Source organism: Callithrix jacchus, chromosome 15, assembly GCF_049354715.1.
Source record: "Callithrix jacchus isolate 240 chromosome 15, calJac240_pri, whole genome shotgun sequence".
Taxonomy (NCBI): Eukaryota; Metazoa; Chordata; class Mammalia; order Primates; family Cebidae; genus Callithrix; species Callithrix jacchus.
The window spans coordinates 15,012,024-15,028,575 of NC_133516.1; the positions used below are offsets into that span (position 1 = coordinate 15,012,024).

The 16,552-nt window shown below is 40.5% G+C and overlaps 1 protein-coding gene across 3 annotated transcripts in view; it reads right to left on the bottom strand.

Annotated features, from left to right (window-relative positions):
• Nucleotides 1–16,552, bottom strand: part of ETV5 (ETS variant transcription factor 5) — a 66,012-nt gene that overhangs the window by 13,931 nt on the left and 35,529 nt on the right. For all 3 annotated transcript variants that reach the window (XM_017964741.4, XM_008981351.5, XM_035274689.3), the window contains exons 8-9: nucleotides 6,095–6,354; nucleotides 4,417–4,476 (exon numbers count right to left, since the gene is read on the bottom strand). In XM_017964741.4, coding sequence (XP_017820230.1) covers nucleotides 4,417–4,476; nucleotides 6,095–6,354 — 320 coding nt within the window. The remainder of the gene's footprint in view (nucleotides 1–4,416; nucleotides 4,477–6,094; nucleotides 6,355–16,552) is intronic.

Below are 16,552 nucleotides of genomic sequence, written 5' to 3' on the forward strand. Positions count from 1 at the left end.
GACCATATCTTGGTATCTTAGTATCCTCATGGCAACTTACACATAAGTACTAAATAGATATTTGAATAAATAAGAGATTCTATAGTCTTCGTTAAAAATATGTAAGAATATAATGCTAACTTTAAAGTCAGGGATTCAGTGACTCCTGATAAATTTATTTTCCAATTTGGTACTAAACTGACTTTTATGAAAAACTGGTATACTCTGTCTTACCAACAAGACTAATCTAGTATGCTTCAAACATTTTGTCCTGGCTGCCAGGAAGCTATATACTTCCCGACATCCCATATGTATTTTGATATTCCAGCGATGTCTTAATGGTCTTATTATAAAGTCATTCTAAGTGAACTACTTCAAAGTTTACATATCTGTCAAATTTGCCATGTTCTTTTTAGAGTTGTTCTCCTCTAAGGGAAGAAAAATACATTCAGAGTACACAGAAAACAACAACAACGTATACACCCAGATGAAATTCTCGGTTTGTTTTTCAGAACTAATCAGATGAAGATCTGCCTATAAGAAGCATCACTTTGGGGTATTTTGCGGTTTCTAGGCATCACCACCTGTGGTCCTCTAAACCATCTGGAAGATACTGTTGGTTTAAGTGAAATTTAAGTCAGCTGAATTTGTGCCAGCAGTTTATCAGTTGTGGCCACAATCATCTAATCACTCAAATAAAGGTGGCAGGAAGGAAGAACCTGTTTGAGGGGCGAAGTAGAAACAAAAGACTCAAAACATGATGCAAAGACTCCAGGTGAACACTTAAGGCAGGATGGCTATCTTAGCAATCACAGATGCCAATCAGAAACACTTGTTTCATTAACTGTTTCACAGACATCTGTGGTCAAGCCTGTATAAGGAGAGAAAAAGCAAGTCAGGGTAATTTAGAACAATTAAAAATGCTGGTTTTTTTTTTTTTTTTAAACTAACTTCTTCCATGTGTTTGAAGTCAGGGAAAGGGTGGAGGGAAAACACACACAAATGCACTTGTGTAGTAAGCAACCCAATGCCTTGCTAAAAATATTTCCCCTAAGACCATGCTCTTTCCTAAATGTTGTAATTATGCAAAATGCTTTCCTTCCTCTCTTCCCCCACTCCCTTCTAGTTTGCCTGCTACAGACATCAACTGCTTCTGTAGAAACATTCAGGAACCTCAAAGAGAGCCCCAGGCAGCTGTGCCCATCACAGCCAGTGTCCAGGAGACAGGGCTGGGCACTCAATCAGAACATCACAGGGTACCCAGTGAAACAACACTCGGTCTCCCATCTAACCAAGTGAGTGAGAAGCAGCTACCCATAGAAACCATCCTCAGGAACTAATCACTTATAAAAGGCAGCCAATGCTTCATGAGTATCAGTTCTTTTGACTTTCATTTCAAATGACAGAGACTAGTGGTCCCCAACCTTGGATGCACACTGGAATCACCTGGGGAGCTTTAAAAACTACTAAAGCATGGGTCTCACCCCAGAATTTCTGATTTAATTGCTCTGGATGAAGCCTGGATATCAAAATTTTTAGAAGCTCCCCCAGTGAGTCTAATGTTTGACCAAACTTGAGAATCTCTACTCAGTAGTTCTCAAACTTGAAGGTGCATCAGAATCTCCTGAAGGACTTGTTAAAACACAGATTGCTGGGCTCCACTCCTCAGAGCTCTGATTCAGTAGGCCTGGGATGGGTCCTGAGAATGTACATTTAAAAAAAATCCCAGGTGAAGCTGTTGTCACAGGTTTTGGGAATCACACTGCTTTAAATCTTCAGGGAGAAATGTATTTGAGAAAAAGAAGACATACGTCTAGGAAAGGAGTTCTAAAAAAAACCTTTCCCATTTCAGTGTTCTGAAAGGAACTCCTGAATCTACCATCCCAAGTTAGTCTTTGCCCAGAAGGGTAACTTGAAGCTCTGAGCTCACCTCTGAAGGCCTTTCATGCCCCTAAGCATGATTGCAGTCCCTACCGGGGCTCCTTTCCATCAAATGAGCCCATTGATTTGCTACTGTCATTCATTTATGCAGGAGCTTAAAAGCCCAATTATCCTCCCCCAACAAAAGGCTCCCTTCTTCCTTTTGATTCACATTTAATTACTTCTTTAGAGAAATCCTAGTATTTAAAAATCTGTGACAATGCACTAAAAACAACAAAACACAGACCCTCACAAAAACTGTCAGTACCCCCTTTTACCCAGAAATTTCAGAAACTTAGTTTCAAGAATCAAGAGAATGATAATACAAAAACATTCAGCTAGATGAATGTTCACTGAATTTAGGAATAATCTGGAAATACCCACTTTTCAGCAACAGGTGATTAGCTAAATACATACCCATGCAGTGAGTACTGTGCAGCCATGAAAGAGAAAATCATAGAGGAATGTTGGGTGCCATAGAGATGGCACTGGCTGTGGAGTATGGAAGGAGATGGTAGGCATTGGCTGTGGAGTATGGAAGGAGTATGGTAGGGGCTCTGGAGCCACAGGGCCTGGTTTAGAGCTCTGGCTCAACCCTTACAGCCACATGCCCTTGGGCAAATCTTTTATCCTCTCTGGGCCTCGGTTTCCTCATTACCCTATGGGGCAAATAAAAATATCTATCCTCTAGGGCTGCTATGGGAATTAAATAAATTAATGCATGTAAAGAACACAGAACAGTGTTTGAAACACAGTGTTCAATGTGAGTTAATGACTGTTAAAAAAGACTATAAAACAATGAGTCCTGTATAATCTGTATAATTCCATATTTACATATGCACAGAAAAGACTGAAAGACTATGTAGCAACTTAACGGTTATCTCTGGGCAGTGAGATTCAATTTTCATCTTTTTGCCTGTTTGTAGTTTCTAAATCGTGTGCAGTCAGTATTTATTGCTTATGCTAAGAATAAGCTACAAAAGTTTATATTTTAAAGAAAGAAAACTAGCTCAAAAGCAAGCTCCTCCAAGAAACGAACATTCTAGCTCCATTCAGACCACTTCCTTGAAACCATATGCTTTGGAACACTTATGCATCTTATTTGTTTCCAGTTACTTTCACCCTAATTAGTAGGTCAGCACTAATGAAGGCAAAGTCACAGGCTCAACCTTGCCCACTGCTCCTGCTGCTATATAGAGTGAGATTATCTCAGAGACTTATTAAATTAAGTTGATCCCAAAGGGATTGGGCACAAGAAGTCGAGGAGACAGCATACACTCTTGATATAAAACTATCATCTTCACATAAAAATAGATGTTAGGATAAGTGATAATCCAAGCTTGCGGGTAAACTGCTTTATATCTGTTCTCATTTGAGGTACTTTTTAAAAGTCCAATTAGAAAAATATTTGTGTCCTTCAACAAAGCATTTTGTACAAAATATATCTCTCCACTCCCATCCCTAATACTCCCTACCCCCTGCTAGCTCACTTCACCACCAGCCCCCTCAAGTTTGGTGAAGAATACCTTAAATTTCCCTCCTATGTTAAAAGTGGCAACCATTTAACATACAATAATAATTACAATGTAGAGTTACCCACCCAAGCACTCAAACTAAGTAAAACCTAGAGACACATTTTAAAAACTCTAAGACATCCTTGGACCCTCACTGACATAACTATAAAACAGGAAAACCATCCTCACTGACATAACTCCTAAATTCCAGTTTAAGCTGATCGTGTCATGTAAGCTATTATATATAACCTCCATTTCTGGAAATGGGGAAATAAGGTGCATTTATTTTTTCTCCAAATTGTCCTACACTCTAAAAAGTTAGGATCACTGCTAATGAAAATGGCAGCCCTCACAGGGCTTAGGGGCATGCTTAAACCCTGCGTGCAAAATAATTGAAGATTACAATCAATTAGCTTTATATTCATGAGCTAAGCAAGGTTTAATCTATGATCTCAAATATCAGCTTGGAAACTGAGCAATTTTAAGCTTGAGTACTATTCAAAAAAAGAAGAAGAAAGAAGAAAAGAAAGTAAAAAAAAAAGAAGGAAAGAAGGAAGGAAAGAAAAAGAAAGAAATAGAAAAAGAAAGAAAGTGAGAGAGAGAGAGGTCTGGGCGCAGTGGCTCACGCCTGTAATCCCAGCACTTTGAGGGGCCGGGGCGGGTGGGGTGGGGGTGGTGGTGGTAGATCACCTGAGGTCAGGACTTTGAGACCAGCCTGACCAAAATGGTGAAACTCTGTCTCTAGTAAATACAGAAAATTAGCTGGATGTGATGGTGCATTCTTGTAGTCCCAGATACCTGGGAGGCTGAGGTAGGAGAATTGCTTGAACCTGGGATTTGGAGGTTGCAGTGAGCAGAGATTGTACCATTGCACTCCAGCCTGGGCAACAAGAGCAAAAAAACTGTCTCAAAGAAAGAGAGAGAGAGAGAGAGAGAGAGAGAGAGAGAGAGAGACAGAGAGAGAGAGATGGAGGAGAGAAGTGAGGAAAAGCAGGTTCCTTACCTTCATGGCTGCTGGAGAAATAACCCCCTCTCATGTAGGATGACTGGCAGTTAGGCACTTCTGAAAGGGAAACAAAGGTGGACACAATCCCATCAATCATTTCTGCAGCAGAAGCAGCATATCGGTCAACTGCAGCCCTGTGGTTAAAGCCTCTAAACCTCCTGCTCCTCCATGTCTGGGGTCATGTCTTTTTGGCTTTGTCCTGGGAAAGAGGTGCCACCCAATAAGCAAGATGGGAAACACCATAACCTACCATCTGAAAGGAAGGTTCTCCTAATCAAGAGTCATGGGAAGAAAGAAAAAAGCTGCTTCACTCTCATCATTTGCTCATTTTAGAAATTAGCACCAAATCTGGTGAAAGAGCTAATGGCAGGGGAAAAAATATTGGTCTTCAAAAGGCCAAGCCCGGGCTCTTGCCCATGCTAACTCCTGGGCGTTAGGGTGGGAAGGAGAAGAGGACGGCTTTAGATCTTTTCCAGTTTGCTCCCCTTTACTGCTGGTGGCCACATCTAATTCTGCTACAAGAGGTGGGAATATTTTTAGGCCAAAGGGATTAGGGGACCTGAAGTTAGGAAGCCAGGACTTGCTCTGGCAGGGGTAGAGGATTGCAGTTTGGTACATTTTTGCTGTGCTGGGACTGTCACACTGAAACCGAACCACACTCAAGTGATCTCGTCTTCAGGCATCATGTTATCAGTGTCCATTGAGAGAAAAGACAGTTGAGTTGTGTTCACGTGGGATGAGCTATCACCCTGGGAACACAACTCAGATCAGACTTACAGATACGGTAACATCTGTTGAATGCCTTGCTTTAAGGGAGTGGAGTGGGGTGGGGTACAAAACCCATCAGGACAGATCAAAATGTCAGTCTTAAAGGAAAAAATGTTGCTGTTCATACTACTCTTGAGACAAATCCATTAAAGCTTTCAAGAGGAATGCTTATGGAAATGTTTACACACATCACTATCTCACACTTGGTAAGTTTTCTGTCATAAAGCAACAGGTCTCTCCCTTCTGCCTACTTCCCCAGCATTTCCCATAACCAGTTTGTGCCAGAATAGATCAATCTCTGTATTATCTCAGAGAACGTCAAAAGCAAATTCCATCCAAAACTGAACCCCAACAATCTTCGGGCTTGGACTCAGAGATGTACTTCATACCACTTCTGCCTGCCTACTGCACTTTCTACCATTTACATAGCTTTTCTGTTTGTTTGTTTGTTTTGAGACAGAGTCTTGCTCTGTTGCCCAGGTTGGAGTGCAATGATGGGATCTTGGCTCACGGCAGCCTCCACCACCTGGTTTCAAGCAATTCTCCTGCCTCAGCCTCCTGAGTAGCTGGGATTACAGGTGAGCCACCACATCCAGCTGATTTTTTTTGTATTTTTAGTAGAGACAGGTTTCACCATGTTGGTCAAACTGGTCTCAAATTCCTGATCTCGTGATCCACCCACCTCAACCTCCCAAAGTGCTGGGATTACAGGTGTGAGCCACTGTGCCCAGCCAGCTTTTCTGTTTTGTATTCCATTGTGCATAATAAACATGTCAGCTTTACTAGCTCCTGTTATTTGAGGGCAATTCTTATAAAATGATTCCCCAAGGCCCTGCATGTATAAAACACTGAATAATGAGGCAAGAATGCAAGAATGAAGCAATGACAAGCAAGATTTTCTGCTGACCTGAATCGACGCAGTAATCCCGAGGCTCCTGCTTGATTCCCATTGGTGTCTGGAACCCATGTGCTGGGGGGCCTGGCATGCCTGGGACCCCATGTTCATAGAGTGGGTCATGATATTCTTGTTTGAATCCCTGAGGGGGTGGGGGAGCTGCAGGGACAATAGGTTCTGACATTTGCCGATGGTAACTGGGGCGATTATCTCCAGGAACTCCTGGCTGAGGAGGGAAGGGGTGGCAGGGTTCAGACAGTTGTCTCTGAAATCTGTAAGAACAAAGAGGTTTTCATGTTGAACTGAGACTTGATGAATACCTACTAGACCGAGCACTGGGGACTAGACGTTCCAATTAATGAAATTATTTGCAAAGTATTTAATAATGCTTATTTCTCGACACTTAACCCTCTTCCCAAAATTACACTATGTATTTCAAAGCTCTTGAGTCAGGAAGTGGCAAAAAAAAACCCAAAAAACAAAAAACAAAGCAATGATGTGGTAGCCTCTAATCTCCCATGTGTGTTTATTTTATGCGCAATTTGTATAGATTATGTATCTGAATATATAAGATCAATTATTTGCAAATAGCACTAACATATACATAAATGTTTATTCACTAGTTCATCCATTCTCTCACCTAAGATAGAAGGAATTTTTAAAGGCTGAATACAAACTAACCAGTTACAAAATGTAGTGTTTTTTTTTTGTTTTTAAAAGAGAGAATCCCGGGACTGGCTTTAGCTCAGCGGGGCAATGCTTTCTATGGTGGAAAACAACCATTCTGCGTGATTCGAGACCCGCGGGCACTCTCTGGCCCTTAAAAGAAGAAGAAAAAAAAAAAAAAAAACAGAGAATCCCATTCATAGTAGCAATAAAAAAAATAACATTCCTAGGAATAATCAGGAAACACAGAGGCCATATAAGAATAAAATCTTGAAATTGTTTTCTGAGGACAAGAAAGAAAAAAGAGCTAAGAGAAGATATTTAGGACTTTGAAGCTACTGATTCACTGAAAATTATTCTATAAAAGCAAATGCCTTCCCAACTAACTTGACAAAATAATTGTAAACTTTATTTTGAAAAGATATAAGGACTCACTAGCTACTGACATGTCATAAAACTACAATAATTAAAACAGTAATACAAGGAATTGTAAGATTGGCAGATCAAAGGAATTGAATGGAAAGCCAAAAACTGTCAAATATATTCCAAAATTTATTACTTGTTAAGGTTAGCATTTCAAATTAGTTGGGGGAAAAATTAGACCTTATTTTACATAGACATCAAAATAAATTTATAAGGTTCCAATATAAAAAGTGAAATCAGCCAGGCATGGTGGCTCATGCCTACAATCCCAGCACTTTGGGAGGTCGAGGCGGGCAGTAAGCTTGAGGTCTGCTTGGCCAACATGGCAAAACTGTATCTCTACTAAAAATACAAAAAAATTGGCCAGGTGCAGTGGCTCACACCTGTAGTCCGAGCACTTTGGGAGGCTGAGGCGGGTGGATCATGAGGTTAAGAGATCGAGACCATCATGGCCAACATGATGAAACCTGTCTCTACTAAAAATAAAAAAATTAGCTGGGCGTGGTGTAGCAGGCCTGTAGTCCCAGCTACTTGATGGGCTAAGGCAGGAGAATCACTTCAACCTGGGAGGTAGAGGTTGCAGTGAGCCAAGATTGTGTCACTGCATTCCAGCCTGGTAACAGAGCGAGGCTCCATCTCAAACACACATCTCAAACACACACACACACACACACACACAGAAATTAGATGGGTGTGGTGATGTGTGCCTGTAATCCCAGCTTCTCAGGAGGCTGTGGCTTGAACCTGGGAGGTGGAGGTTGCAGTAAGCAGAGATTGCGCCACTGTATTCCTGCCTGGGCGACAGAGCAAGACTGTCTCAAAAAAGTGAAACCATAATATGAATGTAAATATATATGAAAACTTCCATAACTTTGGAGTGAGGGAAAACCTAAGTATCACACCAACAGAAGAAATCATCAAGATAAACGTGGATATACCTCACTGTATAAATTTCTGTAAGTTAAAGACACCAGAAACAAAACCAAAAGAAATACATCAAATTAGGGGGAAAGAATCTGTAGCAGTCAGAACACACCAGAAACAAAACCAAAAGTAAAACTGAGGAAAATCTCTGACAGATACAGCAATCTCACTGTTGACATAAAGAGCTTTTAGAAATTAATAAAAGATGAACATATCAAGAGGAAAAGAAAGGGCAAAGGACATAAACAGGAATACCCTTAAATAATAGCAATGGTCATAAACAAAAAGTTTAACTCATTAGTAATTTAAAAAGTAACAAAGTCAAAAGACAAGGATTTTTTCCTTTTAACTTGGAAGATGAGCAGGCAGTTAATAATTCTATGCCAGGTATCTAAACAGCACTTCAGTCACAGATGACCAGATATAGCTACCAAGATGGTCACCAACACAGTTATCTAACAAGGAAACTGGCTATATATTGTGATATAGTCATTTAGTTGAAAGCAACCATTGGAAACTATATAATGTGAATATAAAGGTATTTTTGACGTATTAAGGAAGACTGCTAAACAGTACATAAAGTATCAAAGCTTGGGAAAAATAATAGTATTATGGTGTCTATTTAAAAACCACAGAAAGATTTACACTTAAATATTAACACTGCCAATCTTTGGGGTGGTTCTATTTTTAGGTGATTTTCTTTTTTTTGCTCATCTATAGTTCGATAATAAATAGACACTGTTTTTATAGTGAGATAGAACAATAAAAATCTGTTATTAGTTGAGCTTCCTTAACAATCTTCAGCTGTCACATAAATCCAGATGTGTGCCAGCTGCCCTTTCCAAACTGTTGGGTGGGCAGCGTAGAAGGGAAAGCCTGCCACCCCTTAGTAGGGAAATGACCAAAGGCAAAGTTTCTTGGCTTTGTTTGCTTATCTGTGACAGGAGGATGTATTATCCTCCAAATGCTTCCGAGAGTGAAACTACAATCATGTCTGTAAAGCATGGTTTCTGCCACAGCCGTAACTGACAGACTGGGATATTTAGGATGGTGGCTCTTCAGAAGTTGGGAGATGTGTGACTCTCAAACCATGAAATATGCACTAAACACTGATCTTTGTGTATAAAGAAAAGCATTTGTGAGTACATACCCTCAGGTAGAAAGGTTCAAGGAAAAGTAATACAATCCTGTAATATTAAGGTCTTATTCTCTACTTTTAGCTTGTTCTATTGATAAACAGAATTCTTGAATAGCTTTAATAAAATAGTTTGATTTGAACCAATCTGTGGGAACAGGTGGCAAACAGATTTCTAGAACATCGAGATTTGAAATCTCAAACTGAAGAGATCTGTGTGCAGACAGAACACTGTCTAGATCAGGGTATAGCATGGCGCAGCATGCTCTGTCTTTATTACTCTACCTAAAGCAGCATGGTAAGATCATTTTATAATATGAAAATTACTAGGCAATTTACATACACTTATCCTTTTATCCCAGACATCAAAAGCCTCAGAATCCACCTGGCCAATATCTTAAACAAGGTTCAGTGGGCTGATAGCCTTTCACAGGGACCCTGAGTGCTCTACAGCAGAACTTCATCAGGTTGCTCTTAAAGAAACCTTTCAATGGTCTTTGAAGAAGTGTAAATTGCCAACTCAGGTTTACACTTGACATTTAGAACACAGGCACTGGCAGCATGCCGCGAACCTGAAGGGAATTCTTTCAGAAAAGAAAGACAAAGAAGTTTTTTTAAGACAAAGTCTCGCTCTGTCATCCAGGCTGGAGTGCACTGACTAGATCTTAGCTCACTGCAACCTCTGCCTCCCAAGCAGCTGGGATTACTTGGGAGTTTGAGCCACCATGCCTGGCTAATTTTTGTATTTTTAGTAGAGAGGGGGGTTTCCCCATGTTGGCCAAGCTGTTCTTGAACTGCTGAACTCAGTGATCCGTCGTTTCAGCCTCTCAAAATTACTGGGATTACAGGTGAAAGCCACAGTGCCCGGCCGATGAAGATAATTTTTTTTTTTTTTGAGATGTAGTCTCACTCTGTCTTCCAGGTTGGAGTGCAGTGGCGCAATCTCAGCTCACTGCAATCTCTGCCTCTTGGGTTCAAGCAATTCTGTCTCAGCCTCCCAAGTAGCTGGGATTACAGGCGCTCGCCATCACACCTGCCTATATATATATATATATATTTTTTTGTATTTTTAGTAGAGACGGGGTTTCACCACGTTGGCCAGGCTGGTTTTGGATTCCTGACCTCAAGTGATCCGCCCGCCTCAGCCTCCGAAAGTGCTGGGATTATAGGCGAGAGCCATTGCACCTAGCTGACGATATTCTTAAGGCCTTATTTTTGCAAAGTGCCTAAATCTTGGACTATTTGGAAAGGAAGGTAATTAACACCTTCCATTTTCTCTCCCTTTCCCCTCTGCCACCATCCCAGCACCTTCAAAGGTGACCTCAGGAAATCAGTTCCTTTGATAGCTCCGAGATGGCGTGGGCTGCTCAGTTCTGTAACCAGAGCCTCTGCAGCTGGCAGGCTGATGGCCTCACTTCCGCTTAGTGCTGGTCTTCTCACCTTCCAGAATGAAACTCTAGAGTCAGTCTGGTATGGCCTCCTCAGGAAAAGGGACTTCCACATGGGCACTAGCCAGCAACCTCATCCCCTCCCCGTGGCATAACTTTAAGGATGTGCAAAGCTTCAAAACCTGTGATCTGCAGAACAGATTCTATAATTGGGATTGTTCTGTACTGTTTGTTTTGACAGAGTGGGAGTGGCCAAGGGGGGCATTTCAGGGGTAGGTCACAAAGCCAACGTATTGGGAAGAAAGATTCTCAGAGCATGCTGCTGATAACATCTTTTATTTGCAGAGATGAGTAAAGTCATTCAGTCCTTGTCCTCAAAATACATCCTGTGAACTTTACTCAGTGACCTTCACTTGAACCCCCGCTCCCTTCTCTAGTCTTTTTGAAGTTATCTAAGAATGTGCTGCATACATAATACAGCTATGACAAAGATGCCTCTAATGTACCAAGGCAGGCAATCACTTTCAGTGAGGGCACAGCCTGGTTCCTACCAAACCTCTTCTTCCTCCCTTCCCTCCACTCCCACCATTCGCCCAACAGAGCACACATGTAAGGAACTCACGCTGGGTGAGCAGAGGCAGACTTCTGACTCCGAATAAGCCTAAATTCAGTAGGTCACAGTTTAAGGTTTTCCCAGTGCCAGTTTATTTAAAGAACCAGTTATTTATTTATTTGTCAGATTTATATAGTGCCTTTCCTCCCACGAGCTCACCCACACTCCCAACATTTGGTTTACGTTATGAAAACCGTTAGATGCTTTTTCTGCATTTCCTTTTTAGTTTCTGCTGCCAGCACACAGAGTAAACACAATGCTGACAGGAAAAAAAAAAAAGGAGAAAAGGGTCTAACAAAGGCTATATGATAATTATGGGTGCCAGGTGAAGTAGGGACAGTTCAAAGGCCAGCTGAGAGATGATATATAAAATGTGCCAAGAAGACAACATCACGCACTTAGTATTTCCGTTAAGGCTCAGGAAGAAGATGGAAAATCGAGAAGCAGCATAGCTGGGTAAGAGGCTCTGGCTGTGAAGTCAGAACATCCTGGGCTGCAATCCAATCTTTACCACTTACTAGCTGTGCGACCTTGGATGAGTTATCTAACTAATTGTTGTGAATCCTCAGTTTCCTCTCCAAAAAAATAAGAGCAGCCAGGATACCTTGTAAAGATGATGTAAGATAATGTATGTAATAGGGCCCAGCCCTATTATAATACTGGTAAGTTTTCAACAAACATTATCTTCAACTGCCCCACATTCTCCCTGCAACTCCCAACCTAAAATCAGAAGATATGCAAATATGGCCCAGGCAGGGTTGCTCAGGCCTATAATCCCAGCAGTTTTGGAGGCCAAGGCGGGCAGATCACCTGAGGCTGGGAGTTTGAGACCAACCTGGCTAACAAGGTAAAAATCCTGTCTCTACTCAAACTACAAAAAAATTAGCCAAGTGCAGTGGCAAACACCTGTGAACCCAGCTACTCGGGAGGCTGAGGCAGGAGAATGGCTTGGCCCGAGAGGCAGAGGCCGAGATCCTGCCACTGCACTCCAGCCTGGACGACAGAGCAAGACTCCATCTCAAAAAAAAAGAAAAAAGATATGTCTGACTACCAGCAATATTAGGACTCCATGGCGGAAAAAAAAGATATGCAAATATAAGAGAAGATTTTAAGGAACTGGGAGACTGTAACACACAAAATACATGCATAAATCAAGAGCCCACTGGTTGCCTATTCGACATCCATTCTCCTTTTTTGGAAGAGAATGCTGATTTTCACTGATTTTACTAAACATTAATGTGCCAACTTCACATTAATGTTTAGTTTCCTGCGATATAATGAAGAGCCAGATACTGTCCCTAAACACACCCAAGAACTCTGAAACAACTCCCCAAGGCATGCCAACATTGCTTAGGCTCCAATGGGCTCATCTATGCTGTGAGAAGACATTGAGAGATGAGGAACAAAAAGTACGTCCTTTCTAGGCCTACACGTTTGTCTGATTTCTCAAGATCAAATATGGGAGAAGGATGGTGATGAAACTCAGATTTTAAAAACTTACCATAAACAATGAAGTTTCTCAGTCCCCAGGATACCAGATGGTGAAAGTATTAGTTGTACATATAACATTAGTAAGTTGGCTGGGTGCGGTGGCTCACATCTGTAATCCCAGCACTTTGGGAGGCCAAGGCAGGCAGATCACCTGAGGTCAGGAGTTTGAGACCAGCCTGACCAACATGGTGAAAGCCCGTCTCTACTAAATATACAAAAACTAGCCAGGTGCAGTGGTGCACTCCTGTAATCCCAGCTACTAGGGAGGCTAAGGCCGGAGAACTATTTGAACCTGGGAAGGGGAGGTTTTAGTAAGCCGAAATGTGAGCCACTGCACTCCAGCCTGTGCGATGGAGAAAGATGCAGTCTCAAAACAAAACAAAAACTATTATTAAGTGTGAGGATGAAAAGACTAGGGATAAAGGGCGCATTACATTTTAAAACTTAACATTAAACAATGAAGTTTCTCAGTTTGTGGTATCGACATCATTTAAGAAAGTGTCCTTTAGTATAGTTTGTGTAAAATAAAAGTGATTTTGAAAAAGTAAAATTGTCATAGAAGATAACATTTACTGAACACCAAGTGTGATTTTATTTAATCCACCCAATGCTTCTATGTGGTAAGTATCTATTATCCTATTTTCGGATGAAGAAACCGAAATGTAGAGAATCTGAGTGCCTGCCCGAGGTCACACAGCAACGATTCAACCCCAGATCTGTCAGTCTGTCCAGCTCCAGAGCCACTGGCCTATAGTGTTTCTACAATCATTTAAAAATACTCTCTGGATGAGATTTAAATAAAAATCACATAGTCTAGGCAACCAGAAAAATCCCATTAGGTTTAGAAATTAAGAAACATATCTATAAAGAACTCCAAGGTTGAAAGAAATAATAGAAAATACTTGGAACTAAATTTTAAAAATACTGCAAATAAGAACTTGTGCGATGTATTTAAAGCAGAACTTGGGTAGGGAGATCAAATAACTGATTGTCCAAATCAGGAACCTTTGGAGAGTGCAAGGCGAAGCTATTAGCAATCACTTCTCCACAAGGCGTACACAGACCATCCCCTAAGTGACCTGGGCAAACCTCCATGTACAGTCGCCCCAGCCCTAAGAGAAATTGTATATGTTTATGTGCTTATACATTATAAAGAAAAAGGGCTAAGAATTAGTGAGCTCATCACACAACCAAAGAAGTTTGAAAAACAGAATAAACCCAAAGAAAACAAAGAATAAAGCATTTTAGTGAGAGCAGAAATCAATGAAACAGAAACACCCAAGAGAGAGAATAAGGCCAAAAGTAGATTTGTTGAAAAGACAGTATTATGTGCCAAGACTAGGAAAAAGAAATATGGATAAATAATATCAAAAATGAAAAAGATAACTACAGATGCTAAAGAGATTTTAGAAAGGGCACCATGAATAACTTTATGTCAATTAATTTTAAAACTCACACAAAATGGATGTCTTAGAAAAATTTATTTATTAAATTTGTTCAACTAAATAGAAATCCAGGGCAAAACTATAAAATGTGAAGACACTGAACCAGTAATTAAAGATCTTCCTACAAACAAATGTCAGGCCCAAATGGTGTTACCAGTAAATTCTTCCAAAAGTTCAAAGAATAAAGATTTCCAATTTCACATGAGATATTCTAAATTATAGAAAAGGGAAGACACCCTCTACTCATTTGATGAGTATAACCTCAATGCTAAAACCTAGCATGGACAATATAAGAAGGAAAAATTATGGTCAGGTACAGTGGCTCTCGCCTGTAATCCCAGCACTTTCAGAGGCTGAGGCGGACGGATCAGGAGGTCAGGAGTTTGAGATCAGCCTGACCAACATGGTGAAACTCCGTTTCTACTAAAAATACAAAAATTAGCTGGGTGTGGTAGTGTATGCCTGTAATCCCAGCTACTCAGGAGGTTGAGGCAGGAGAATCACTTGAACCAGGAGGTGGAGGTTGCAGTGAGCTGAGATCTTGCCATTGCCTGGGCAACAGAGTGAGACTTGGTCTCAAAAAAAAAAGAAAAGAAAAGAAAAATTATGTACTTTCCTCAATCATGAGTACAGGTGTGGAAGTTTTATTTATTTGTATTAGAAAACCCAAGTTCAGCAATGAACAAAAGATAATACAAAATAAGCAAGTTAGGGTTGGGCATCACGCCTGTAGGGAGGACAAAGTGGGCGGATCACCTACGGTCATGAGTTCAAGACCAGCCTGGCCAACATGGCGAAACCCCGTCTCTACTAAAAATGCAAAAATTAGCCATGTGTGGTGGCACGTGCCTGTAATCCCACCTACTAGGGAGGCTGAGGCAGGAGAATCATTTGAACCTGGGAGGTGGAGGTTACAGTGAGCTGAGTTACGGCACTGTACTCCAGCCTGGGAGACAGAGCAAGACTCTGTCTCAAAAAAAAAAAGAGTAAACAAGCTAGGTTTGTCACAAGAATGCAAGGTTGGTTTCATATAAATCAATGTAACTCATCATATAAGAAATTAAAGGAGAAAATTATTTGATCATCTGAATAGAGGCAATAAAAATGTTTATCAATTTCAACCTCTATTCATGTTAAAAACTTTCAGTAAACTGGGGATAAAAGGCAATGTCTTATAGCTTGTTACAAGGTAACAAGAAGCCGACAGTAAACATGACGAAACTCAAAAAACACCCTCTTAAGACTCAGAACTAAAAAATACTCTGCACTCTACCCATTACAAGTACATTATTCAGTCTGCCAAGGAAGGTTCCATTAAGCATCCAGGAAACTCAGTTTCGGATCCCAAAGTGAATTTGTGCTGCCATATACTACAATATGCGATTAACAGGCACTTGGAGAAGAGATGCGTTATACACATTCACTTTATTCCAGGCCAGGCTACAAATGTAACTTACAGTCAAGTTCATCCCTCTCTAAAAATTATTGTACTACAAAATCTGAAAGATAAAAATGAACAGCAATTTACCTTAAGGGTAATGAACTTTAAGAGAGGAAGAAAAAACAAGAGGAAAACTTTGAGTGTATTAAATCTCTTAATTTATCTAGCATCCCTAAGGAATTAGTAGTTTCTGTTAAATCAAAATTTCACAAACTTAGCCCATCCCTTTAAGAGTTGAATCCTCTATAATAACCACGGAGAGAGACATTCTCGACATTATCAAACAGGTTAGGCCATTTCTTCCTTCAGAAGACACTACCCAATTGACCTTTCCTGATGACTCCAGCACAACACATTATGTTCTGTCAATTACAGCATGCTAGCCTACTACAACACTGGTGCCCGTAGGGGCTATGCAGAAGCAGAGGATTCTGCTGCTGCTTCCTGGGTTTTTGCCATTTTGGTTGATGTCAAGTAAGTGAGAAAGCAATGTATTCCAAAATTCTTAGATGATACATTTTTCTTAGTAGAGCCTCTTCTGTTGAATTGTAGGGCTTTCCTCAACTCAAGATGTAATGAAATATGGTTTAATAAAAGCCAAAAATATGTACGGCCAGTACTATAGGCATAACATAGGAATATTTTTGTAAGTTCTTCCACCCAGCACATGTAAACATCATAAATAACACAATGAAAAAACTCAAGATTGGGATGGCTAAAGGAAAAAACACTTCTCTTCCAGGAGCAGCTGGTCTTTCAGGATAAGTGGAACATGTCTGAACATGCCAAATTACATGTCTTTTCCCCTCTCCTTGTGGGGAGGAAATCACCAGTATAAATCATGGCTTTCAGACACAGTATTTATCTTCTAAAAATAAATTAAGTTGTGAGGAATTATATGCTAAGGTTATATAAAACATTAAGAATGTACTTTTTTCTTTCTT